The sequence below is a fragment of the Numida meleagris genome, chromosome 5 (genome assembly GCF_002078875.1).
Source record: "Numida meleagris isolate 19003 breed g44 Domestic line chromosome 5, NumMel1.0, whole genome shotgun sequence".
Lineage (NCBI taxonomy): Eukaryota > Metazoa > Chordata > Aves > Galliformes > Numididae > Numida > Numida meleagris.
Window position 1 is genome coordinate 41,651,106 of NC_034413.1, and position 26,331 is coordinate 41,677,436.

General features: G+C 42.5%; 2 protein-coding genes across 2 annotated transcripts in view; one reads left to right on the forward strand and one right to left on the reverse strand.

Annotated features, from left to right (window-relative positions):
* GLS (glutaminase) overlaps positions 1–3,511 on the forward strand; it is a gene marked incomplete at its 5' end in the record, with an annotated part of 48,586 nt that extends 45,075 nt beyond the window's left edge. The window contains 1 exon segment of the mRNA XM_021398178.1: positions 206–3,511. Within this exon segment, the coding sequence (XP_021253853.1) occupies positions 206–362 (157 nt within the window).
* Positions 4,129–24,876, reverse strand: STAT1 (signal transducer and activator of transcription 1). Its single transcript, XM_021398175.1, has 24 exons — positions 24,357–24,876; positions 23,114–23,242; positions 22,347–22,491; positions 21,326–21,424; positions 19,594–19,689; positions 18,788–18,866; positions 18,477–18,568; positions 17,700–17,851; positions 17,286–17,444; positions 15,875–15,967; positions 15,321–15,380; positions 15,106–15,135; positions 14,929–15,022; positions 14,036–14,077; positions 13,446–13,529; positions 13,103–13,201; positions 12,796–12,931; positions 11,313–11,368; positions 10,814–10,908; positions 9,389–9,528; positions 7,881–8,066; positions 7,220–7,295; positions 6,265–6,367; positions 4,129–5,696 (listed from the first exon to the last, which is right to left on the reverse strand). Exons 1-24 carry the CDS (start codon positions 24,431–24,433, stop codon positions 5,673–5,675), a joined length of 2,346 nt encoding a protein of 781 aa, XP_021253850.1. The 5' UTR covers positions 24,434–24,876; the 3' UTR covers positions 4,129–5,672.

Here is a 26,331-nt window from a genome sequence, read left to right on the forward strand (position 1 = left end):
CTGTGAGCAAACAGGAGTGAGGGATGGTGAAACTGTTAAAAACCATTATTTAAAAACTCAGCTTACCAAGCATTTTCCTAGTTAGTGAGCTTAGAGTGTTTCGTGTGCTTAATTATTACTGGAGTACGTACAGAATGAGAGTTGTGGTGCTTTTAGCCCCATACTTGCAATGCTGATCTTAGAATTACTGTCTTCTTCCCTGTAGATGGAATAACACTCCAATGGATGAAGCTTTACATTTTGGACACCATGACGTGTTTAAAATTCTCCAAGAGTATCAGGTCCAGTACACGCCGTCAGAAGATTCCAATAATGGGAAGGAGAACCGAACGGTTCATAAAAACCTGGATGGCTTACTATAATCATTCTCAGCTAGATCCTAAGAATCCAATCAGTTACCTATTTAATTGTGGTATACTTAAGTAATGAAGAGCGTGTGTGTTTCTATCTGATAGTGGTATATATTTTACAGAAGTCTCTGTTACTTCAGTGTTATGTTACAGGAGTTTCTATACGCACAGGACAAATCCAATCTCTCTCTCTCAAAAAGAAAAGAAAAACAAAACCAAGAATCTCCCTCCATAATGTGAGCAATATTACCTCATGCTGCATATAATTGATGTATACAAATATTTAGCTGTTGTTGGCTTTACTGTGCACTACTTAATTTATTTTTGTGTTCGATGTGAACTCTGGTCTGTGGTCAGGAATTATTTTTTGCTGAGTTTTTGTTTCTACAGCCCTGTGTTTCCAGTATGGCCTAGATGAGCCGTTGTACTGTCAGGTGGGAGCGGCAGTGAGGTTTTTGAAAGCTAAAGATGCTGATGTAGATGTAGGCTGGGTGTATTAGGTAAGGATCTGCACTTACTTCTTAAAAAATAATAAAATTCCACACAAGCTTGTTTACATAATATAAATCTCAAAAGAGTATATAGGTGACAGTTGTCCATGGTCTTAGGCTTGTTCTTAGAGATAGTCTCGTTACGGCATCTGTTTTAAGGTTTGTTTGACCAAATGGCGTAGAGGAGGGAGAGTGTGGCTTGTAACATCTGCCAACATTTAGGGTTTTTTGTTGTGGTGTTTTAGCATTTCTTTCAGTTCCCCTTGTCTTTCCTCCCTCCTCTTTCCATGTTCAGCTGCTAAAGTCCTTCCCCCATGGCTGGGGAAAGTGGGTGCTTCCACTCTATGCAGTCGTGTTCCTTGCAGGTATATTTGCACTTGGGTGAGCCTTGACCTCTTGAAGCTGCAAGACCCCGCTTTGGGCTGATGTCTTGTTCTTGGCAGCTGCACCAGGAACCAGGGAGGGGAATGTAGGCATGTAAAAGGCAAAACACTAAACCAAATACTACATGTAAATCTGACTACATTTAGGCTTATATGAGTAACACAGATGGAGTGAAACAGCTTTAAGGAGCATAGAGCCTATCAAAGCATGAGCGAAGCAGGAGATAAGCCAAAGTTTGGGAACCGTTGTCTTGTTGCGCTGCCATCCATCGAGGAGTGGCATGTCAGTGGGATTATGCTGGTGTAGAATAGGAGTTTAGCAGCAGGAGCGCAATTAGGTGATGTCTTTGAGCTGTGGCTTTTATTGTCTTACTGCTGAAGCAGCTTGGCACATGCTCTGTCACGGGAAATGTAGATGCAGATATTTCACTGTTTGCAGAACTGTGATGTTACAACAGTTCCCTATCCCATGTGCAATTGTTTTTACCAATGCTGTGCTGTGGTTTAAAAACCTCAGACGATCAGGGATTCAAAGGTAAGAGGCTGACTTTCACAAGACCCCGCAGTTGTTGGACGTAGGTGGATTTTAAAGGAGAATTGATGTGGCACGTGAAAATCATGTTTAAGAATAGCACAAATAACAAACTTTATGCTGGCACAAAACACACAAAGCATTAGTAGATCTTGAAGTTCAAACTTTGTGTGTAGGCACCAAAATCCTCCTGAACTGATTCGTAGATCATTTCTAGAGTGGGCCAAGCACTTTATAAAGACGATCTGAACCACGTTATCTTTCTTTTGCAAATGGGGAAACCGAGGCATGGAGAGAAGTGTATTCTCCAGAATGACCCAGAAGGTCAGAATAGCTGAGGATAAATTCTCTTGAGATCCTGTACAGTCCTCTACTCGATACGCCATACTGCCTCCCACGGGGAGGAAAAATCAAATGGAAAAGTGCTTGATACTCATCACAAGCAGTGGCTGTCCTCATGCTGATGAAATCTTGGATGAATCTGAAAGTCAAAAGCCCTGAAATCACCTTTCTGCACTGGCTGGCATGGTTATCAAACACTTTTTCTCAAGAATCTTACTGCTATTAAGCTGCAGTGCTTTTTGTTCTTTTCTTTCTGAAGATCAGCTATTTTTCTGAGGGCTTTCAAACATCTTCTAACCCATTCTCTTCACATCCTGTGTCACAGTCACCTTAGTTTTAGTCAAACTAAATCAAATGACGTTTGGCTCTTTATTGAGCCACACTGGTCACTGAATAGCACAAGGCCTCTTCTCCTCTGCGCTCTATGCTAAACTGCAACTTGTTTTCTCTGGCAACAGATCTGTTAAATCTAGTATAGAGGAATAAAGTCTTTCAGATGGGCTCTAGTATCCTGTGTCTCAGTGGTAATCTGATTTCTTCCATTTTTCTATGACAACATATCCTTTAGCTTCTCAGAAAAATACCTGATTACGTTTTGTTTAACTGAAACTTGCATCGCTCAAACAGGCATTTTTAAAACATAAGCTTATTATGTAGTACACGTATATACAAACTTCCCCAAAGTGGCATTTTAACTGAGTTAACATAAAAAAAAAAAATTACAGCTGTCCCTAAACTTAATGCTTTCTAGATCCTACGGAGTGCTTTTAGCCAGTCTTAGCTTCAAGTGCATTTCTGCTGGATAGTTTTAGTATTTTCTCATCGTGAGAAGATGCGTTATTTTGTAACGTCCAATTAAGCAATGCAGCTATTTAGACATGGCGTTATTTATAAATATATGCAGTATATTGGTTTGGCTGTTCATCATCTATGACACTGACACGTAGATTTTCACGTAAATAGCTTTTGGTTATCTTATCAAATGCTGACTTCCTTATGCTCCAAAGAAGATTCCCTCACACCTTTGTTTTGTCACGTTCCTTCTGTATCACAAACTGAATTAAGCTAACTTAATGCTTTGTACTCAGAAATATCGTGATAGTCTTAGCATTAATTAGCCGACCTTTGTGAACAAAATGTATTGTACCGGATTATTTTTTGCTTCAGAGCTGGACTATCAGTGACTATACTTATCGGCAGTGTACTTCTGGACATTGTAACTGACTGGGCTGATCTTGACTTCTAGATTCTGTCTTGTGGGGAACAGACAGTGATGAATGTATTTCTAGCAGTTTCCCACGAGTGAATCTAAACTTGAGCTGTACTGGTTCTGAAAATGAAAGCTATTTATTTTAAGAAATAAAATCCAGATAGTGTTGCTTTTTACGGCATAATAAATGGAAATACCAAGAAGGTGGTGGCGGTGGTGAGTTTTTATCGGTTTTCTTTGTGACTGCATTGAGTTGCAAACCCTCAGTCAAGGGGAGGCTGTCCAGAAAACCCTAATCTTCTCGCTTCTGTTGTGCAGCAGAATGCGTTGATCTGATCAAGTCTACATGTGTAGAGTTGTGGCATTTCACTTGTTGCATTCTGTTAATACTGCAATTCTTAAGTGGATTGGCCATATGCCCTCCCCAGCTCTGTCCTTCTCTTGACTACTCTTCCATCCCTCATCTCAACAGTTCCTTTCCTTTTAGCTGTCTTCTGGCTGTGTAAAGCCTGAGCCAAGAGATGGTATCACCTGATGGCCGCACAGCACAGCGATGCAGCAGTGGGCCAGCTTGATGGCCCACAAAGGTTACTGGTAGGCCAGTTACTTTACTGCTTAACTCAAATTAAAAATCCAAGCAGAATCTACTGAAGTTTGGTTGTGTTCTGAGAACTCTCATGCAGACTGACCTGCAACAATGCATTGGATTGAAAGCATCTATATCACCTTAAGCACCAGAACTGTCTCTACTCTGTGTACAATTAAGCAGTTACAGATGCATCATCTTCGTAAAAGAAGGAGCCAAAACACAAAGGACAAGTGTCGGGAGACATTTCCATTTATTTAAAACAGCAAAAAAATAGTCTCTTGGCTATAAGCTACACTTAAGGCTACTGCTTTAAATCTCATAAGAAAATTTCATCCTGGCTGATAAAATTGTAGTTTAAATGTAATGAAAACAAACTGCTGCACATAAAATATAGGTACAAAGCGTAGGTCAAGAAATAAATGTCTGGTTTTGTTTCACAAAGAAGTTCTGCATTCAATTATTCATGATAACATTAAAGCATTAGATTACCAGTTGTTGTGATTCTCTGTTAACCTCAGCAATGTTTGGCACAAAAAATAAGAAAGTAGAAACATTTTCCATTTAAGTATGTAGTTTGCTAGGTCCTTCAAGTTTTACTTCCCTCAAACTTCTTCAGGGGCCACATAGGTCTTCTTGGGCAGAACACACTGTATCATAGAATGGCCTGGGTTGAAAAGGATCTCAAAGATCATTGAGTTTCAACTCCCCTGCTGAGTGCAGGAACGCCAACCACTAGACCAGGCTGCCCAGAGCCACGTCCAGTCTGGCCTTGAATGCCTCCAGGGATGGCACTAAATTGAACTAGTCATTTATTTATTTAAGAGTCAGGGGATCCATTTGGCATGTCTGAATGGCATCAAAGTAGCACTGCAGCGCTGACCTCCCAGGCATTGGCAGTGGACGGCAGCAGGCTCAGAAGCTGCAGTAGCAACTCTCCTTAAACGTGTGGGATTTAGCATCAGTGTTCTGGAGCCCTTCTGATCAGCTGTGTGCTAATTAGCAGTCTGGACTAACAAATGCTCTTAGTCCAAGAGACCTACTTCTTAGGACAACCTTGCCTCTTAACAGGGAATTGTTAATTAGTTATCCTAAGAAGCGCTCTTTCTGTGAAAGATTGTGCAAAACATTCTACACGAGAAGACTTTACCATGAAAACAAGCAAAAATGAAATGCAGATACCATTTTTTGGCTTATGTTCTCCTGCAGAGCTGTGTGCCATGTCTGTATCAAAGAAAGCCAGAACAAACTACAGTAGCACGCAGATTTGCCGTGCCATGTACCTGCAGTGTTCATCTGCTCCTCTTTTTGTGATGCAGAAGAAAATTCAAAGTTCTTCAGAAGCAATTGCTCTGCAGGTGCAGGCTTTCTGAACAGAACCTCTGCAAAAGAACAAGCTTTCCTTTGAAGCCTTCTATGTACAGCCATGATGTTCCATTTAACTAATTCACTGAAGTGCATGTTTCTCCCCTCACTCTTGCTGAGGAGCCCTTGTTCCTGGTCTTTCTTCCCACACTCTGGTACAGCATCTTGTCAATAGCAAATTGTTTAACACAACTTGAAATAACATTAAGTGCACGTACGGAGGCTATTCAAATGCTGCTTATATCCCCCCCCGATTAAAAATTACTACTGGACTTTCAGGTTGAGAAACTGATGTGCTGTGAATTACGTACGGCCTTCCGAAAGAACTGAAGTGAACTCGCCACCAAGCCTGACTGTAGAGCAGGATGCAGAAGCTGATTGGCTGTGCCAGTGATGCAGTAAAAGCTCTAGCCTTACGCCGAATACGCTGAACACATCTGCAGTAAGGAAAGTACAAGCCAGTTAAGCAAGCCGAGTAAAGCCCTAACACTGCCTTGTTTGCTAACAACAGAGCACAATGATGTCCTCCCCAGATATCCTAAGATGTGAATCTGGTGCTCAAACCACGCTTTAATTTGTTGTTGTTTTCTTCCCCTGAAGTACAGCAAAGGGATGATACTGGTCTGTTAGCAGGCAGTACCTCGCAGGCACTGGTGCAGCAGTGCTTCCAAGCTACATGCCTTCTCCAGCTTTCCTCCCTTCCCTAAACACCACACAAAAGATTACAGCATTATTCCTTCCTCCTTTTCTGTCTCCCCGGCCCAAGGAGGAGGGGGAACGCTGTGGAAGCTACACTGTTCTTCACTCCTCTCTCCACAAAAAAGTGGAAAGACCAACTCGTAGCAATCCAAATTTAAATCTTGATTCCCAGCTTCTCTTACAGCTTTGAAGTGAAGCATTTTGAAGTATTAGCCTGTGTTAAGCATCTGATGTATGTTTGAATGGGGGGAAAAAAGGGAGAAATGGAAATTTAGCTCCTGCAGAAGGCTGCTTTGTGATACGTACCACAGTGTCAATCTCTGCTGGGTCCATCATCCGAGACACCTCATCAAACTCTTCAGGAGACATAGGCAGCAGATTTTCTGGAGACTGGAGCCTGGAAGGGTGGCTAATAGGATGAGAAGAGAGAGAAACCTTCATTAAAGAAGCAAGGCACCACTGGGCTACCACGTCTGCCTCTGAGTCTAGAAGTTCCATAAACAGGGTTTTCTGAAGCAGACTGTAGGGGAGCTGTTAGGTCAGGGCTTGAACTGGTGACTGAGCTGTAAAGGGCTGTGTCTGGCCCAGGGGGCACAGGCAGATTGTTTGCACCCGTGCTCCCCAGCTGACCAGAAGGGGTGGGCTGAGAGTGGAGCCCCTGGGCTCATATAAAGGCCAGACACTGAACAGCACAGCATCTCTTGGGCCTGGGCTGCTTCCTGAGGAGTGCTGCATCACCAGAGAGTCCTTCACCAGCTGCGTGAGTCTGACACTTCTTTCTGTGTGCGTCTGTTAGCCTACCTGTGAATGCTTTGCCTGGTATTGCTGAGAACCTGTCAGAAGCAATTTTGCTTTTTTGTGAGCAGACCAAAGACCTAGCCTATGAGAAACACACAATGCTCTGCAGAGCCAGTACAGCCTAAAATGAATACTGGGAATACTTGATGATCTACATACTAAACAAACAATTCAGTAAGTGCTTCAGAACTTGCTTTTCAAGAAATCGTTGCAGGCAGTTGTAGATAGTACTAGCTACAGCTGCCTGCAAGTTTCTGTTTTTTTTTTTTTTTTAATGTATTTTTACTTAAAAATTCTAATTGCTTCAGTGATAACCATACACAAATGTGGGATGATCACATCCTTAAAGAGAGGAAAGATTTGTTACCGGCACCTACAACTTGAATACTATGAACACCAATGAACTACAGCTGAAAAAATCGTGCTTAGTTCCCAGAAATTCTCCATTTATGTGGAAACTTACACTTCAGATACAGAGATTAACTCAGTCCTGATATAGCCGTTTCCCTTGGGAGTATCTGTATCCATAGGCTCTGGGGCTGCAGGAGAGAGAAAAAAATAAATAGCTTGTTTTGTTAGCAAGTTTACCTTACATTGCTGTCTTTGTTGTTGCCAATACAGCTTGTGGTCAAAACAATACCCAGGTCTCTCTTGTGCGTTTTATGGCACTATGGTTAATTTCTCTCACTTCTTGGTCAGTTTTTGCTTTTCCACTACTGAAACAGGGAAACAGCCTCCCCTAAAGTTTCATGTAGTTGTATCAATATATCCTGTCTAGCCCCAGTATCAGTGTAGTAAACGTGACTGTTATGGATCCAGCTGTTAGTGGGAACTTACTTTTCTGAAATAAATCACGGGCAAACATAAAACTGAATTAGAGGCCAGAGACAACTATGTTCTCAGTTTCTGAGCTGACTAGTGTTGTTCCTCTCTAAAAACTTTTTCTTAACCTCTTGAAGTGCAGGTGCTGGTTCTCAGCTTTTAGCTGAGCAGCACTCAAGCGTGGGTCAGGCTGCCAAGACTTTCAGTCCCACTGCTGTCTCTTTTTTCTATGCCATGGAAACGATCCAGTGCCCAAGTATCCCAAGAACAAACGCTCAATATGAGCCACTTATAGCACTCACCCTCCTTAGGCCTGGAGTAATATTTGCCAAAGGCGTTGTCTTTGGGAATATCTGGGTACAGAAATCTCAGTGGATTTTCAGGAATGTTTTCAGCCGCCATCACTTTGTAGTTGCGAATGATATCAGGGAAAGTAACAGCACAGAGCTCCTTCTTGGTGTATGGTTCTACTGAGTGGAACTGGGGCTCTACAGATGAGAGAAGAAATAACTCTTAGTTTCAAAGTCTTTTCTAGGACTTCCCAGAAAAGCTGCAGATACTTCTAAAAAACACAGAGGTCAGGTGAGCTTCAGGCTTGCCTGAATGTCATCTTCTATGCAGCAGGTAAGTATTTAAGGGCTTTTAAAGCGAGCACAACTGTTTTATGGGGTAGGATGGCAAATGGGAGTGATAGCGTTTAGTGATGGCTCTTGGTGTATTTTGTATTCGGAATGACTGGGGTGACATCTATGGAAATTAACTGGAAATAGCTCGCTATTTAAGCTGTGCTACCTCATCAACCTTCTGCCAGATGATGCGATTCAAGCTCAACGGCTTATTAGGAAGTTTGATCCTAGAACACCACAGGGGAGCTCTTATGGGAAAAAAAAAAAAAAAGAGCCATAGGAAGCCTTCCTGAAAGCTCTAAATTCTGTCAGCATCTTTCCTCAGTTTTTGGATGACTCGGTTATGAGGACAGCAAAGAGAAAGAACGAAGAGGTGATTCAAGCACATTCAGCGCTTTCTCTCTTCCAGCTGTTAGCAGTCTTGGCCTCATCCAAGTGAAGTGTCAACAGCCAGGCAGGTAGAGTTGATTAAAGCAGTATGATGGGTGAGAGGCCTGGTAGGACTAAGGGAGGTTGTATCTTTTTGCAGCTTTGGGGTTTTTAGGCTTCCCTGAACAAGTGTGAGAGAGAAGTAGCACAGCTAACTAAGGTATCAAGTAGTTCATCTGTCCTTTCCTGGAAACTGGAGGAAGGAGAACTGTGAAGAAAATGAGATAAGTGAATATGAGGTTTGCTTGGGAAGAACATGAGAATAAAGGAACAGATGGGATGGAGAACTTGAAAGGCGTGCCGCATGCAAGATGAAGTAGGGGCAGAGAACAATAGTACAGAGGACCAAATGCAGCTGTAGTGAACAGTTCCTGGGAGAGGAATCTCTGGATATGGGGCTAGATGGAAGGAGACACAGATTATTTTTGTGCGTGGGTGCACATGCATGCTGAAGATCGCTCGATTAGAGGGAACCTAATTAGGCAGGAAGACCGTGTCCACGCTTAAGAAACTTCCAGGTCAGAAGCTGCATCTGACAAGTCTTACTTTTCCTAGCTGGAGATTAGAACTAACTGTAAGGCTTATCAGCTATACCAAATAAGGTGTGGATCTGCTCGTGGCCTGCTGCTTGTCGGCTGGACTTGCTAGGGTGGGGTGTTGTGTTGTCCCACAGTGTGAGAGAAAAGTGTGAAGACCTACTGCTCTGATGTAAGTGTACATTTCTAAGACAAAGGTGTTCTCTGTTACCAACTTACCATTTTGAGATCCTTCTACCCAAGTAAAGGTGATCGCTCCCTCTCTACTGCTTTCGCTGAATCTTAGTAAAAATGTTCCTGGTCTCTGGTCCTTCAATAAAGCACGTTCTTTGTCTTTACTGATGAAACCCATGATACAGCTGTACATTGGGGGGGTGGAAAAAAAAGTTGAGTTAACCCCTCAGTAAAAAATCTAAGCTGTGCTAGTCTAGCTAGGAAAAAAACTAAAAAACTTTTTTGTACTTAAAAAGAGCTGAAGTACTTATGAAAGCACCTTAGAAAGCTTTGTCCTGTGAACAGCTGGGAAGCCAGCAGTGGGACCGACAGGCTGGAGCTGCACTATAGGAGCCATGAATCATCACTGCTCTCCTCACCACTCTTCCTTTTGCCTGGTGGCTTATCTAAACATTTATCTAAGCTTGGAATAAAGGGAAATGTTTCTTGCTATCAAAATTAGGCCATGGAAGCAGAAGTCAAGTTGTGTTTTAGCTTCTAAAGCACATTAATGACAGTCTTCTGCCTCCCCATCCCCGAGTGTGAAGAAAGGCAAGTGTTCTAATACTTAGCCATCTGTTAAATGAATCTCTGAAACTCTGTCTGTTCTTACTGTCTGCTCACTTTGTGTTCAAAAGTGAAACAAGGCCATTGTATAAAGGGCTTAGACCAAACTCATCTGGAACTGAACAGTTGTAATTTGAATTCTGCCCTTGAATGCTGCAAGAGGAATTCAGCTGCTGTATGCCCTGCAGACCTGTGGGATCTCCTATGGTGAGTGAGCTGTTAATAGGATTTCCAAATATGGATAAATATAAACAGACCACTAAAAATGCACAGTTGTGAACGTGACCGAACCTGTTCTTGGCAGAAGTTGCTTCTGAAATCAGCAATACTGGAATGCAAGGCTTGCTAAACCAGTATAAAAGGGCAAACGGATCTGATTTTCAATTTCAGTCTTACTGTTCTGTTATTAAAGACTAGCTCCTTGACTCATAGGTAGATAAGTTTGGTGTTTGCCAGCTGCCACCTACAGGAGGCTCACTAGTACTGTTTGTGGAATTTTTTTTTTTTTTTAACATGGGTGATCACTTTATGAATTATACGTTGTTGTACTTTAGTCTTCCCTGACAAACACAAAAGAGGCTCTGTTCTGTTGCGTAGAGAGGATCTACTTACAGCAGAAGCAGAGCACAAAAACTGAATGACCAGAGCCCTCCTCTGCAGCTTGGTCATCTGATGTTTTTGCTTTAAGTAGTTATCTCAGTGAAATCTTCCTCACTGCTAGAATTTGTGCCTCAGGATTTTCTGGTTACAAGATCCTCTTTATTTCATTCAAAGTATCAGCACAAACAGCTTCACAACCCAACAATGCAACTGCGAAGTGAGAGGTTTGAGGCTCGATATTTGTTAATTTAATTCAGGTCTTACCCATCGTTCCAGAGACAAAGGAGGTGTTTCTTAATAAGTTCCAGGATTCCCTCTATCCACAGCCAAAAAGGGAAATTTTTATCATTTATGTTTTCCTGAAATTCAGAGGTGGGGAAGCATGAGTGTTAACCAGAGAGGAAGCAAGCTCTTTGGACTGATGCCATCATCTTCCTGTTCTTGCATGTTTCTTCCCTTTCTTCTTCCCCCTCACCCCATGCTCTTATGATTTCTTTTTTTTTTTCCTTCTTTCCATTCCCCTACTTCAGAGGGACAGAAGCTATTGGAAATGAACCATGTACTGAATCTTAAGGCAAGAGGCAGGAAGAAAGAAAATGTTGCCTGAACCTACAGTACTCACAGGTGTCACTGGTTAATTCTTACACAACTGTGCTTGTTTAAGAATACAGAAAAGGCTTTGGCTCTTGGATGGGTAGGAACACAAAACAAAACAAACGCACAGAAAAACCCTCTTAATTTCTTTTCTTAACTGAGTTCATACCTTGCAGAATCTTGTCCAAGGAATAAGGCCATCGTGAGATCCTCCACTTGTTGGTCCTGAACAGAATATATCAACTTCAGTCACTATCCATACATTACTGAAAAGAAATAACTTACAGCAGCAAATCCTGAGTGGTTAACTTACAACTCTGAGGTGGTGGACTAAGAAGGAATATAAAAGGAAGGCTGCTGTATTTTATAGGCTAGCGCAGGGAGCACTTGTAAAGTTCCCATCTGAAGTTCACTGCATGAGAACGTATTTAAGCAGGCCACAGACTGCAACACAAGCTTTGCCTAATGGGAACCAATTAATTCTGACACTTTCTACACTGTGCTACACTTAATATTTATCAGTTAATCTCCTTAATGGCAGCATTTTGGAAAAAAAAATTACACCTCTTCTACAGCAGAGCAAGAAAACAGCAAGCCATAAGCTTTTTGTAGGAGTCTGCAGACTCTATGACATCTTTGAGATTAAGAACTTTCCTGTCTCAACTCTCGTAACTTAGAATCGCAGAATGGTTTGGGTTGGAAGGAACCTTTGAGATCATCTGGTTGCAACACCCTGCTATAGGCAGGGACACCTCCCTCCAGACCAGGTTGCTCACTTGTAAACTTGTAGGCTTTTGTCTCAGAAACTGGCTCCTAGGTCTGTCCCAGCTACAGTCTTCTCATTCCTGTTGCAATCATTTCCCCTCCTTGTTTTAATAGTGTTTCATAATTGCATCAAAACTGCAAAGAAAACCCTGTGCTGTGACTTGGCAGACCATGACTGCATTTGGGACCTGATTCTTTCCATTACAGACTATACTACAAGTCTAGATTTTTTAAAATAACTACTTTTTGCTGCAGAAATGAGATTTAAATACCATCCTTACTGAATGCTTTCAGAAACTTAAGTATTAGGGGAATATACCAAATCAACAATATTCTTATTCTGAGTTTCCTATGCAAACTCAGTAGCTGTGACAGACGCCCTGCCTATCAGGCAAACTGAGCAGTTCAGAAAACAAAATCCATGGCTGATTAGACTTTTACTAGAGATGCCGGTCTTGGAGAAGCTTAATTTGGTATATTTCAGTAGTTTCATGCTGTGTGTGCTTCAATATCCCAACTCTGTATGGACAGAGTAAGCATTCCTCGCTGGGGGCATATGTGAAGTTAAAACTACTGGAGATATTAAAAAAAAAAAAGCATGTTTAGTAGTTTTTCAAAAGGCAGAAGTAGCCCTAATTAGCACTGATAGTGTACAAACTCCAAGGCTAGGACTACAGATTTCTCATCACCTGACCTTCTTTTGTAAACTCTTACTGTATTGAAAACTGTAAAATGCTGCATTGCTACAGTGTGGTATAGTGTAATGGGAAAAGGAGCGAGAAGATGCAAAAACTTGAAACAGACTGTTTCTGTGACTGCTTCAATTCAAACAGGCCATCTGCTTGTTCAGTCAAACCAAAAAGCCTAGCGATAGAAGCAGATCATACCAAGTAGTTTCTCTCCCAGCATGCTCAGTTGATCTGTGTTAAGTCCTCTCTTTGTCACAGAAGAAAACTGCCAGCTCAGAACTTCAGAAAGTTTAGACCACTTTGCACAAGGTGGATTTAGAAAGAAGGACAAGTTCTAAAACAGAATGGAAAAATACAATTTATAGTTAGTAAACATTAATTCAAGCTGTACTCAAGCTTGAATGCTTGAAAACTACACTTCTGATACAATTTCAGGAACTGTGCAGACTACTTCTATGTGCAAGAAGGGGTGAAATGTTTTTGTTTTGCCCTTCTCGTTTTGTACCTTGGGATCAGTAGACAGCATGTTGAACCATAAGATAGAAGCCCATCCACTTGGAAGCTGGCTCACGTTAGAGATGACAATGATGGGAAGCGATGTGGTCTGAAAGGGACACAGGAAGAAACGTGTCAGAGTGTTCTGTATCCCTGCTGCAGTCCTTCACTAGATGACTCACAAACCTGTTTTCATTTTAACTCCCTGCTTGAATTGTCTTCTCTCTTTCATTGAAAGCGTACACGCAAGGGGGAGAAATTCAGTATGATGTACTAGAAAGACTTGGGTGACTTTGTCAAATAGAGGTGTGACACAGAGGAAGTTAATTCCATTTCCTTCATTTAAGACTTACCTCTAGCTCTATTACTAAGCCAGGCTGGCACAGCTGTGTCTCGAAACTCAGGGAGTGAAGTTCTTCTGTTACAATAAGAGGACCCTTTGAAGACAAAGGTTTAAAAATAAAAAACAAACTCTTCCAGGGACCCCAAACTCTCTGGGGGAGAAGGTAGGGATTTATTATAGGGGAAAAACTCTCTTTCCCAAGGTTACTGGCTCTGGGATACTCCCTGTCTGGACATCAGAAATGGTTCACAGGCCACAGTCAGAATTATCACTTGACTTCCTTGACCTTTGTGTTAGGATGGATACTTGCTCGGCTTCTCTGTCTTAGCTGCTACCCAGAAGCCACGGAAAAATCTGTAATTACTGGGAAGCCCTGTTAAAGCTAGCTACCAATGAGGGAGAGTCCAGAGGGACACCGTTCTGGCAGTAGTTCTCACATGCGTATCTCCCACATGGATCACTTCCCAGAATTGCTGAACTCTACTGGTCATGCACCTCCTGTGTGTTTCTTCATGGGGCTGAGTGGAGCATCATCTTAAATATCTGAATGTCTTTTTGGCTTTGTATTGAAGCTTTGTGAACGGGGTTTCTGTTGCATACCTCATTTGTTCTGTTTCCTGCGTTCTTCTGTTCTTTCAGTTGCTGCAAACAACAACAAAGATCCGTCATTCATTTATTTTAGCCAGTCGTGTACACAAATGTTTATGTACTGCAGTTCCTAACTGTACGTAAATTTGCTGTGCTAGTGTCTGATCCTATTTGGTGCTAGTCTTTCATTAACTATTCATCTGTGGAAAATATCATCTGTACCATTAGGATGCAATGTCTCTTCTTATATAAGAGACTTTATAGGAACAGAAGCAGAATGAAATCAGGAAGGATCAGATGAAATACTGGTTTATTAAACTAAACCTCAGAACTATTGTCCAATTCAGAAAACTGGTAGTGTTTCTTCTGGATAACAAAGAGATTTGCACATTAACTGGTTCAAGACTTGTATTTTTTTCCTTTCCTGTTGCAATGACAGAACCAATCTGATTCATTTCACACTCTGTAAATCCAGTTTTGTATAGTCTGAAGATGCTGAATTTCTTATTGAAATTGCTGTGAATTTCTTAGACAGTTTTCTTCTTCCAGTCTTAGAGATCTTTAAACTACTCCATGCTTTCCTATCTCTGGGTCTTCCTCAGAAAAGGCAAAAATGGTATGTCTAGGCTTCTTCTCTTCCTCCAACAAACTCCTTATAGCATAAACCACATGGCAGTGAAGACTTCTTTGCCTTTCGGGCCCTATTTCAATGACAAAAGCAATAGCATTTCTATAGGAACAGGCCAAATATGTTGAAAAGGGAAGATGATGTTAATTAACGGTTCCTTTTTTTTTTTTTTTTTACAAAAGTAAACAGTGACTTCAATAAAAAGCAAACTATCAGCTTCCTACCACACCCTCTGCCCACACAATTAAATGTGTCAATAAAAGAAGAAGTCTCCTACCAAATGCCTGAATTCTGCTGCTAAACTTCCATTAGTAGATTCTTCCATGTTCATTACTTTTGTGTTTGTTCCTAGAATATTAAATTTCCTGAATCTACACAAAGAGAGAAAATAATCAGGGGCCTGAAATTGTTGTAAGAACCCAACTTCAATATATGAAACAGTGATGCTACTTACCCTTTGACTGAGTTCTTCTCATTTACATCCCTGTTAAAAAAGAAAAATTAAAAATCTTTCTAAAGATTCTGCATATGGAAAATCTGGTTGCTTTAATAGCTGACTGGGAACTGGTAAAATGCTTCTGTGAAATCTCTTGTGTAAGAGAAGCAATTGGTTCGAGCAGTCAAAACAAACATTGCTTTACACAAGGAAAGGAAAAGAATGCAACATACTTATCAAATAAAACTTTCACTTTCAGGTTGTAATTCAATTCCTGCAATTTCACCAGCAATCTGGAAAAAAAATAAGAAATAAAATGACTACCACTGCAAAAGATAGCAGCACTAAAGAGGAAAAGCTTATCGCAGGTATATTTAAGCTGTAGAGCTGAAAACCATGTATTGGCCCCATGCTTGCTCTTTACAAGCTAATGGAGATGAAGCGATAGGATAAATTAGCAGTGTCTGTACAACTGATCCAGTTCCTGATTTAGAGATAAAAACAGATTGGCAAATGAGTCATTTTGCATGATCAAATGGTCTGCATGTGTCTAACCTACTACTGTCTGGTTGTGCTTCTCAGATACTCAACCATCACCACATCCGGTCAAGGGTAAAAACTGAATGAAACTTAAACATATTAGAAGACATACTCCTGCCACATGACACTTTCCTTGTCCCCTTGACCTCAGCGCTTCGGCTACCTGTAAGGTGTGCAATCTTCCCAGCTATAGGAAGCCAATCAAATGAAAGGCTTAACACAAGAGAAGGAGAAACAGAAAACATACCTCAGCTTCACGGTAAACTGTACTCCTGTCTTCAGGACTAATGGCCTCTGTGGATGTGTTGGCATGCAAGGCTGCCTCTCTACCACAAAGGAGCTATGGAAAGAACAGATTAATGGTGTTTTGATTTGTTAATGTATTCTTTAAGGAATATGAAGTTACATGCAGAAAGAACTTGAAAAGAATAGTGTTTACCAGTAGTACTGCACACTTTATATATTAATTCAGTTTTTGTTCAAAAGAGGTCTGTGCATGGGTTTCTTTTGCTGGCTTCAATGGGGCTAGGGATGTTTAAAGACTTCGTAAGATATATTTTCCTAAATACATGAGTCTTTGGGGAGGACATAGTGCCATCTCCAAATTCCGTGAAATCAAACCACGTAAATACCGATGTAACCTGTGTAATTCAAATGAGGAGTTTTGCTTCACTTGCACTCCTCAGCTTGCTCAGTTCTGTTACAGCATTGTAACACACACCCAAGAGCTAGATAAACTAGACTGGGGATTCAGCAAGGGCTAGCTAACTCCATAAAGCAAACTCCTGAGGCTAACCTGTTCTAATGCAGCCCAAGCTGTTCCTGTCTCAGGTGCCTTTTGTGCGGCACTGTGCTGTATAGACATAAACCCTAGTGTTTCTGTTAGCAAGTCTAAGGCATCTTAGCAAGTTGAGACGTTTCCCTCCGCTTACTTGCACATAAGGAAACTGGATTAACACAGCCCTTCCTTGTTGACCTTCACTTGACTGAAGAATACCTGTTTTCTCTAACTGAAGACTAGTGGTTAAGGCATCTGAATGGGTCTTTGGAATCCTGAGTTCTAGTCCCCATACAGGGGGTTACATACTGCATCTAAGCCTCTGCTCTGTATCTGCTAGTCTCAAGTATTCCTCAGCGTGAATTGTTCCCTACTGTATGTTACAGAATGAGACTGTGAAGTTACATCTAGCATGTACTGACTACAGTAACTTGCGTCATAGAGGCGGGACAGAGGTAGGACTGCTCTCCCTTTGCTGGAGACAAGGAAGATGCATCCACAGCCAAAAGGAGGGAGAATCTAGTGTGTATTTATCTTGGGCATAGCTTGGTGTGGGTAGTTTCCTATGTCTGTTTACTTGAGCTGGTTTGCAGGGTTGAAGCTGAAAGCAAGAAATGGATTGACGGACTAGGAGTTTGATTCTGTAATTGACACATGTTGTAGCAAAGCCCCTGCCAACTTAAACTATGGCAGACCACAAACCCTTTCCACAAGCCTAAACAAAAAAGGAGGGAATCTTGAAAATAGTTGTTTAATGTTTGTGACTCAGGAAAACCTCATAAAATGCAAGTTAGGGTGCATGAAATACCGAGCAAACAGAAGGGAAGACTCTAGATCCATTCATTCATGCAATCATAGGAAGGCTTTTCTAGTCTGTTACCTCTGGATAAGCTGTTTGAAAAGACTGTGTGTTCGGTCTTGCAAAACTTGTTTGTTTTTTGTGATAGGGTCAGGGTCGTAAGTAAGTTTCTGCTCCAGTTCCTCAAGCTTTTTGAGCTGCTGACGGACTTGCTGCAGGCTTTCAGCAATGATGGTGAACCTACAATTACACAATTCTGTTATTTTTAGCATGTTTTCATTGTAATAATGCTGGGACAGCAGCAAGGTAACCATCCCTAAGGTCTGCACAGACAGCATTTCTTGCTCCTTGGAGATACGATAATAAGTCAATGACCTCTAGTTAAGCTGTAACAGAATGAAAACATATAATCAGCACATGTGGCATATCTGACAAATCTGGTGCTCTGCCATACTTTGAGTGCCTGGCCAATGCAGTCCTTGACTGGAGACTTACCAGTTCTGTAGCTGGTCAAGACAGGCGTTGGGTGGGCCACCAATGCATGCAGTCTGTTGTCTACGTTTCCATTCCACCAGCTCCTCATTAATAAGAGCACTCTGTGTGTGCTCTGTGGTGTTCAACAGCTGTATTATCTTGGCCACCACTTCCTAAGGGAAATATTGAAGTAACTTGTTTATTAAAAATACTTTGTACAGAAAAGGTAAGTACTGATTTAGCTAATGCCATGCCTCACAAAACTTTCCAATGACTACAAAGTAATAGTTTCTATCAATAGAGGAGTTCTTCCAATCCAGCTACTTCTTTCTAGGTGGAGTATTAGCTAGGTTAACTGGAGAAACAATGTATATTTAGTATCACTGACCTCTAAAGAGGTGTATTCTATCTACATACCTCCCAAGTGTATACTTGGGATCCCCTACTGTTTGCTGGAAATTTGAGCACTACAACTAGTAAATGTGCTTAACTAAAATATAGGTGCAAACTCTTTGATTGCTTTTTTTCTCCTCAAAAACACAACTACTGATATCACATTTTCCTCTTCTTCTTCTCTGAGCTGTACCTGATCGAGTTTGATAAAGGTTGCTAGAAGAGAACTATTACTGCTCCGAAATATTCTAGATTTCCATTAAGAATGGATAGAACAAAATGTTACTTCATAAATGGGTAGAGAATTTTTCTTATTTGATTGTTTTTAAATAGGAATGATGCCATTCCAATGGAAGTGCTCAACACAAAGTGCTGTTGCCTTCTGAAAGAAAACTACAATCTTACCTTTCTCTTGATATCCAGTAAGAAAAACATCTTTTGGAGATTCATCTGTTCTTTCTTACATTCCTCTTGTGATGCACCATTGGGCTCATACTCTGTAAAATAAGTCTAAATTGTAAATCTGAAGTTGGAGGACTGCAGCAGGACATGGCCTTGTGAAAACAGGAAAGAAGGGGTGGGGAAAACCCAGGCTGATAGCTTCCATACAGTGTTCCCAGCTACCACTTCAGCTGCCTTGTGGAAATGCTATTGCCACGAAGTACAAAGAGCAAGAACGTGGCTTGATGCAATACAGTATGTCCTCAATAAATTACCTCTATTCTGGAAGGTTTTATGTTTAAAGTCATATTCATCTTGCACATCTTCTAGTGTCTTGATGTCTTGTTCTACATCCTATAAAGCATGAATGAAGATGGAACAATTACTCAGTTTCACATTACGCAAGATTATGTCTGACCAGGATCTGCCTGCCAACAATCACTTACACTGATGAATATCTTTTCCTGGAATTCCCTAACAGGAAATATTTCTAAAGTTAACCACTTTCTAGTTACCTTCCCTCTCTCATTTTAGCAAACTAAAATCTGTCCATAATAAAACACGGAACACCCTCAGTGCCTGGCCATACCAGCTGAGAGAACTTAGAAGAACCCAGGCTACTGTTTGGGACAGCATACGGCATCTTCAGCTCTTTTCAAACTCTCAAGTATTGCACTGAAAAAAGTTGACTCTTGTGACAGTATTAATTAAGGCAATAACTATCAATATGCTAATAAAAAAAAACCTCAGTCTTCTAGTTAACAATGAATTGACAGTCTGTGATCTTTTAAAGAATTCTTCCCTGGTTGCTAGTATTTCATATAGCTAAAATGTTTTTATTGCTAAAATTTAAGCACGAGAAATTTGATATTGCTACAATAGCCAAATCCCAATCCGTATTGCAGTACTATTGACAAGTACTGACTTGCTATGTTTCAGTTACTAATAACAGAGTTGAAAGCCAAACAACTTCCTAATTTTTACTTGTTATTTAAAAAATATTTTATGCACTGAAAACTCTTTGACATTTACGATTCAACAAGCACTACTTCAAATATAGCTGCAATCATACTATACTTACCGTAACACTGTTTTTTACAGCCTTAACTTTTGCATCAAGCTCCTTCTGTTTGTCCAGCATCCCAGTCATGGTGTTCTGCATGCCTCCCACTTCCATCTAAGCAAGGCAAGCAGAACAAAAACAGAAGTCAAACCGGACTGAACTAACAGCAAATCTTTCTTCGTTAATGTCAGTTGGTGGCTTTTGTTGACAAACAGCCTAAAGAAGCAGTACTTGTTCTGATAAATCATAGCACTCCTTTATAAAAGTGATTTTGTGAAGAAAAGACAAGGGTGAAGAAGTGTCTTTCATGTGGAAATGTTGCATGTTTCATCATAGCAATAAAAAGCTATAAAAATTTTTTTTGCACTTTTGTTTTTTTGTTTGCTTATCTTCAAGTATTTTCTAAATACATTCCAGGAAAACAGCAATGTTGAAGGCTGGATCACATCTCCATTAAACTTCAGACTCATCCACTCAGGCTCTAGGGAGGAAAACGTGAGGGACAAGGACAAGACAGATTGGCATACAGGGTAATGCAGTATGTGGTTCATTTCCTACAGGGCGTTAAAGTAAACTTCAGATCTCAGTACAGTTCCTTTGGAAACTAGAAGTTTTCATTTCAGTAGCTTATAGCATGACTTCTCTCAGGTAGAGCTGCAGTAAGTTCAAAGACAGGATTTTTTTTGTTCCACATGTAACTAATATAAGTATTAGAAACATATTGTTTTGCCAATCCAGGCAACTTACAAACAGGCAAAGGTTCCCAACATAAGTTTAAATGGGACCATGACAGCAATCTGACTATCGTCTAACACAGGAGACTCTCTTGTTTTTATGATGCTTGTAAGTTCGTTTGCTTTGGGAAATCAGAGGGTAGGGCATGGTGTTTTATGTAGTGCCAACAATAAGTAGAAGATGATTTATTTCCCTTTCTTAATTATCATTATTAGAAACATCTGGAATGCTGGAAAGGCAGTTTTGGGCACTTCATGTCACAAACCAGTACAGAAACTGTCAGCTGCACTGCAGCTATGAGGAAAGTATCTGAGAAAGGCTTTGCCAGCGTTGCATATTTAGAAGAGCTATTTTGGACACAGTTGCATTAGGACAATGGTTGAAATCCTATGCTCCAATGCTCAGCTCTCTCTACAACACAATCAAAAATTTGCTGTAAAGGGAAGAATTTCTATATCAGAACATAGTGTGCTCAGTTATCGCTTTATTACTTCATTAGTAGATTGGATCTAGCTATGTAGTTTACATGGCTTTCCTAACTGCGGATTAGTTTTATCGCAGCACGGTTCTTGGAAAGGAAAACCCAAACAGACGCACTGCCAAAGAATTGATGAGGAGAAGAAAATGCTTTGCTTGTGGTTCAGCAGTTCAGTTTAAAATATACAGAGTGTAGCTGGGAAGAGGTAACACAGCATCACTTTGTAAGAGAGTCCAGAGACCCACTAAAGCTCAACTGCTCAAGACAGACCAAATCAGGAGTAAAATGCAGAAGGAAGAAAGCTGAAATCTTGTTGGAGATAGAAGGTAAACGCTTTTTATTAAAATATAATAAGATCTGACGAGCACATTAGGCCATACTAAGAATTAAAAATAGTTTTTTACATTACTCAAAGAATCAAAATTACTTTCTGGCCCTTCTCCCCTCTGAATAGCTCATGCTATGCAAACCAGCTGGTATCCCAAGTAACAGGAAAGGGCAGACACAACTATAGTAGACACTTCAAGACTAACGTACCTGATTAGACAATTGTGCACTGTTCAGTATTTTCCTCTCCTCTTTCAGACAGTTGTGGATGATCATTGCCATTTGTATCGGGTCTTCTTGGAAGTTATCCTGGCATTAGACATTGTTAAAAGTTTATACGTGTAATCTTGTATTTCATTAAACCAATCGGCAAGAAGAACATGTGCCTGGCTAAGCCTTAGTTGTATCTTGCTGCAAGACTACAAGGACTGCAACTATCTCTAAGAAGTAGTTTCTCTGCCTGCTATGTTACTTCATTTTGTTAGTGTACAAAGAGCTGATGGGACCTGTCACATAACAAAGAGAGAGGGCTGGAGACATTACTGGAAGAAGGCAGATAGTACGCTATAGTCCTGGAGACAGCTTGTCCTCCCTCGAGAACCACACTTCCACACCTTGGAGGTATAGCTGCAGTTTTTGAAGAGTGGTTCTAGCTTGACAGGTACAGCTCTCGCTCAGGAAGACAAAGGAGAGATGTTTGCTGCCACTTGGAAATACACAGACAAGGAAAGTAATGAAGTCCACAAATATATTCTGCCATGCCATTCACTACCAACTGCTCGATCCTTTTCTTTGTCAGTATAATATAATGGACAGAAGATTCCTTGCTATTTATTGTGATTCTGTAGCTATATGTAAGGATTTATTCTCCTGTGTTTCTTCTGCATCAAAGACTTACTAAGACAGTGAAGAAACTGCTTGCGGAAGGGATGGGGTAAACAAAACTGCATTCCCGTAGGTACTCCAAATACATGCAGTAAACACCTTACAAACCACAACTTCTGTTTCTTGAGTTCTCAGAAACTGTAACTATACTGTTACTGAAACTAAATTTCTAACTGTAGCCAACTTAAAACAAAAACAAAAATAAAAAATGGAGTAACATTTGAATTCTGACTTTTAAAATTAGGGTTCTCAAACACCCTGTGAAAAATCCCTCATGGCAGACTATTCTGCTTAGAGGACATCCAACTGCGGCACTGAAGGTATTTAAACATATGCCCAGGCATACCTGAAGATTACGTTTGCTTTTTCTTATATTGTGTTGCAGCAAAAAGTTGTTTTCTATCAAAAATCGGCTAAACTGATCATCAAGCTGCGACAGCAGGTCATGGAATAGCACCGTAGCAAAAGATACGTTGTTGGCTGCATGTTCCCTAGAATAAATTCAAAGCATGCTTGTGTTAAATACTTTCAACCAGCATTCAAGAAATGCACTACAGAGATTTTTTTTTATTAGTCCCCAGTTCCAGTATACATGAGCAGGAAGAATTGCTTTCAAACATGTTAGTTTCATTCTCTCACCTTCTGCTTCACTTTCCTTGATAGAGAAGTGTTGCTATTCTTCTGTGCTACTCCTGCAGCATTTTGTGTGACATCATTTACCCATTCCATGCACATCAGCAAGCTAGAAGTGTCCCTGATGCATATGCACATTGTACAGTGCTAAAAGATACTCTGTGGAAATTTTGGAAAAGAGTTCCAAGTTTGTGAATAGTGAGAGCCTGGGGTGCCGGGGAAACGGATTGCCTTAAAACAGCTGCTTTTGTTTGACACTAACCAAGGAAAAATATTAAATGGTACACTTGTTACTCTAGATGTCTGGTTCCCCCTAGATAGACTAGATTCCTGCCCCTCCTTGGGACTACCAGCTGCACAGCTAACAAAGTGCCCTACCAGCAAAGGTGTCTCTTCCCCGGTACTTTTCTACCATCTGTCACTCTCCGTGTACCCAAATGTTTATTATCATATAACCCAAAGGTCAATTTCTATGCTTACCAATCCTGGTTTTCCAGCCACTGTGCCAGGTACTGTCTGATTTCCATAGGAAAGCTGTCATCGTACAGCTGGTGAACTTGCTCCAAAAACTTGGAGTCAAGTTGCTGTAGCTGGTACCACTGAGTCATCCTGCCAAGCGGGGAATAAAAGCAGTGTAAATGCTTAAATTAGAGCTGAAATGGTGAAAAGCCACTCATGTCAAGTTTTCACTAAAATGGTAAAATTGGAGGTCACAATAAAATTGAAGGAAAAGCGTTCTAGCAAACAAAAGCATGTTTTGTTTTTAGATGAAATGGAAAAAGCTAACAACCAAAACGTCATCATTTAACTTCTTCTGCGCCACTTTTAATTACAAAAAATGCAAGTTAAGACTGTCCTTACACTATTCACATTGATAAGTAAGTAACCACTCCTCCCTACGAAAACTTGCATTTCTTTCCTCTGAACATGCTCCTTTCACAGCACTTAAAGCGTGTTACGGATGGTAAGGGAACTGTTAGGTCAGGGCTTGAACTAGTGACTGAGCACCGGGTAAAGGGCTGTGTCTGGCCCAGGGGGCACAGGCAGATTGTTTGCACCCGTGCTCCCCAGCTGACCAGAAGGGGTGGGCTGAGAGTGGAGCCCCTGGGCTCATATAAAGGCCAGACACTGAACAGCACAGCATCTCTTGGGCCTGGGCTGCTTCCTGAGGAGTGCTGCATTGTTAGAGAACCCCTTCACCAGCTGCGTGAGTCTGACTCTTCTTTCTGCATGTGTCTATTAGCCTACCTGTGAATCCTTTGCCTGGTATCCTCGAGAACCCATGAGGAGCAGTTTTGATTCCTTATATCCAGTCTGAACCTCCCCCTTTTAGTTTGAAACCCTTTCCCTTCGTCCTGTCACAACAGACCCTGCTAAGGAGTCTGTCCCCTTCCTTCTTACAGCCCTTCAGACACTGACGGGCCGCCCTCAGGTCTCCCCGGAGCCTTCTCCTATCCTCCCTACGATGTGCTTTACTTCCAGCTAACAGACTTCAGGCTAAGCTTCTGTTCTGCGCAGCAGCCGCAGGCTGCCTAGAGCTGAGCAGTAGGGCAAAGAGAAGCCGCGCTGCGCAGCGACCGCCATCACAGCGCGGCTGCAGGCAGCACCCCGCAGCGGGAGCACTCGGCAGCCCAAGGGTCAGAGCTGCGTGGGGGTGGTGAGATGAAAGCCCTCACGTGCCCTGCCGCCGCTCGTCCCCCGCGATCGCACACCCCGCACTCACCCGCTGGAACAGGCCGCCTCGCGACTCCGTCCGCGCCCCTCGCCTGCGCCCAGAAATACCCGCACGGACGCGGCCATGGGGACTCGCCGCAGGGCCAATGGGAGCCCGGCCCACGCCGTCTGGACCAATGGGCGCGCGCGGCGCTGCCCGGTGCCCCGCCCCCTTGCCCTTCTCCTTCCGTGTGGAGTAGGAGAGGGTGGCGGGTCGGGTCGGGCTGTCCGACCGATCTGTGCTGCTGCGTGCGGGTTTGAGGTGCTAGGGGAAGGCCGCGCGGTCTGTGGTGCTAGGGAGAGAGGGGAGCGGCGTGGAAGTGAGTGTCAGAACCCGGTGTGTTCGAGAAGCAGCGTTTAAGGATGTAGGTTACGCGAGACGCAAGCGCACGAGCCGTCCGCGAGGCAGGGCTGGTGTTCTCCCAGTCCCGGGCTGCGCACCGCGGGGCTGGCTCTTCTTACTCGGCTCCCCCAGCCTTGCCACGCTGCTCCCGCCCGGCCACCTGCGGACCCCTGAGGGAAGTCGTGTTGAGTACAGTGCGCAGGCGCCGCGGCGGGAGGCGGTGCTCGTTAGGTAGAGCTGCACCACGTGACTTCGGGGAAAGGCTCCCGGCACCCAGAAAGGGCTGGCTGGCGGGAAGGCGAAACCGAAAGCTTTGGTGCTGCCCCCGCTTCGCCGCAATCTGCGTCCCAGCTGCGGGTGGTGGAACCTTCCCACAGAGCCAGGGTTGGAAAGACCACTGTGATCAGCTAGTCCAACTATCAGCTCATCACTGTCGTGTCTACTAACCCGTGTCCCTCAGTGCTACGACATCGCATCTCTTGAACACCTCCAGGGACAGCGACTCCACTGCCTCCCAGGGCAGCCTGTGCCAGTGCTTCACCACTCTTTCTGAGAAGTCTTTACTCATACCCAACCCAAACCTCCCCTGGCACAACGTAGGGGTGTTTCATCCTGCAGCTGTTACAAGGGAGAAGAGGCCAACCCCACCTCACCACAGCCTCCTTTCACCATTTGCAGAGAGCGGTAAGGTCTCCCCTGAGCCTCCTCCAGACTGAACAATTTCAGCTCCATCAGCTATTCTTCATAACACTTGTGCTCCAGAACCCTCACCAGCTTCATTGCCCTTATCTGGTCACTGTCCAGGGCCTCTATGTCTTTCTTGTAGTGTGGCCCAAAACTGAACTTGTATGTAGCCTCTCCAGTGCCAAGCACAGAGGGATGATCACCTCCCTGCTTCTGCTGGCTGCACTATTTCTGATACAAGCCAGGATGCCATTGGCCTTCTTGACCAATTGGGCTCATGTTCACCTGGTTGTCCACTAACACCCCAAGATCCTATTCCTCCGTGCAGCCTTCTCTGCCCCAAGCCTGTAGCATTACTTGGAGTGTTTGTAACTGAAATATGGCATTTTGGCAATTGGGTGTGTTAAAAACTCATACGATTGTCCTCAGCCCAGCAATCCAACCTATCCAGATTCCTCTGTAGGGCCTTCCTACCTCAAGGCAGACTGACACTTCTTGGCAACTTTGTGTCACCTTTAAACTTACTGAGGGTGCACTCAATCCACATAATCAGTAAAGATGTTAACCGGGGCCAACCTCAGTACTGACCCTTGAGGAACACTACTTGTGATTGGTTACCAGCTGGGTTTAACTCCATTCACCACTGCTCTCTGGGCCAAGCCCTCCAGCCAGCTCCTTACCCAGTGAAGAGTGTACCCGTCCAAGCCATGGGCTCCCAGCTTCTCCAGGAGAATGCTGTGGGAGACCATGTTGAAGGCTTTGCTGAAGTCTAGGTAGACTTGTCAACAGCCTTTCCCACATCCAGCAGGCAGATCATTCGATCATAGAAGGACAGAGGGCTGGTCAGGCAGGACCTGAATGTTACGAACCTGTGCTGGCCTGGCCTGATCCCCTGGTTATCCCGCACAAGCTATTTGATTGCACTCAAGATGAGCTCTTCCATGATCTTCCTCAATTC

What these genes read in the sequence shown, in the direction of transcription:
- STAT1 (XM_021398175.1), bottom strand. Translation starts at nt 24,433, where the DNA reads ATGGCCGCGTCCGTGCGGGTATTTCTGGGCGCAGGCGAGGGGCGCGGA. An exon ending in AAAGCAAACGTAATCTTCAG is followed by an intron (nt 21,425 to 22,346) that starts GTATGCCTGGGC and finishes GTCTAATGCCAG; the next exon opens with GATAACTTCCAAGAAGACCC. An exon ending in CAGCAGAATTCAGGCATTTG is followed by an intron (nt 14,078 to 14,928) that starts GTAGGAGACTTC and finishes TGTTGTTTGCAG; the next exon opens with CAACTGAAAGAACAGAAGAA.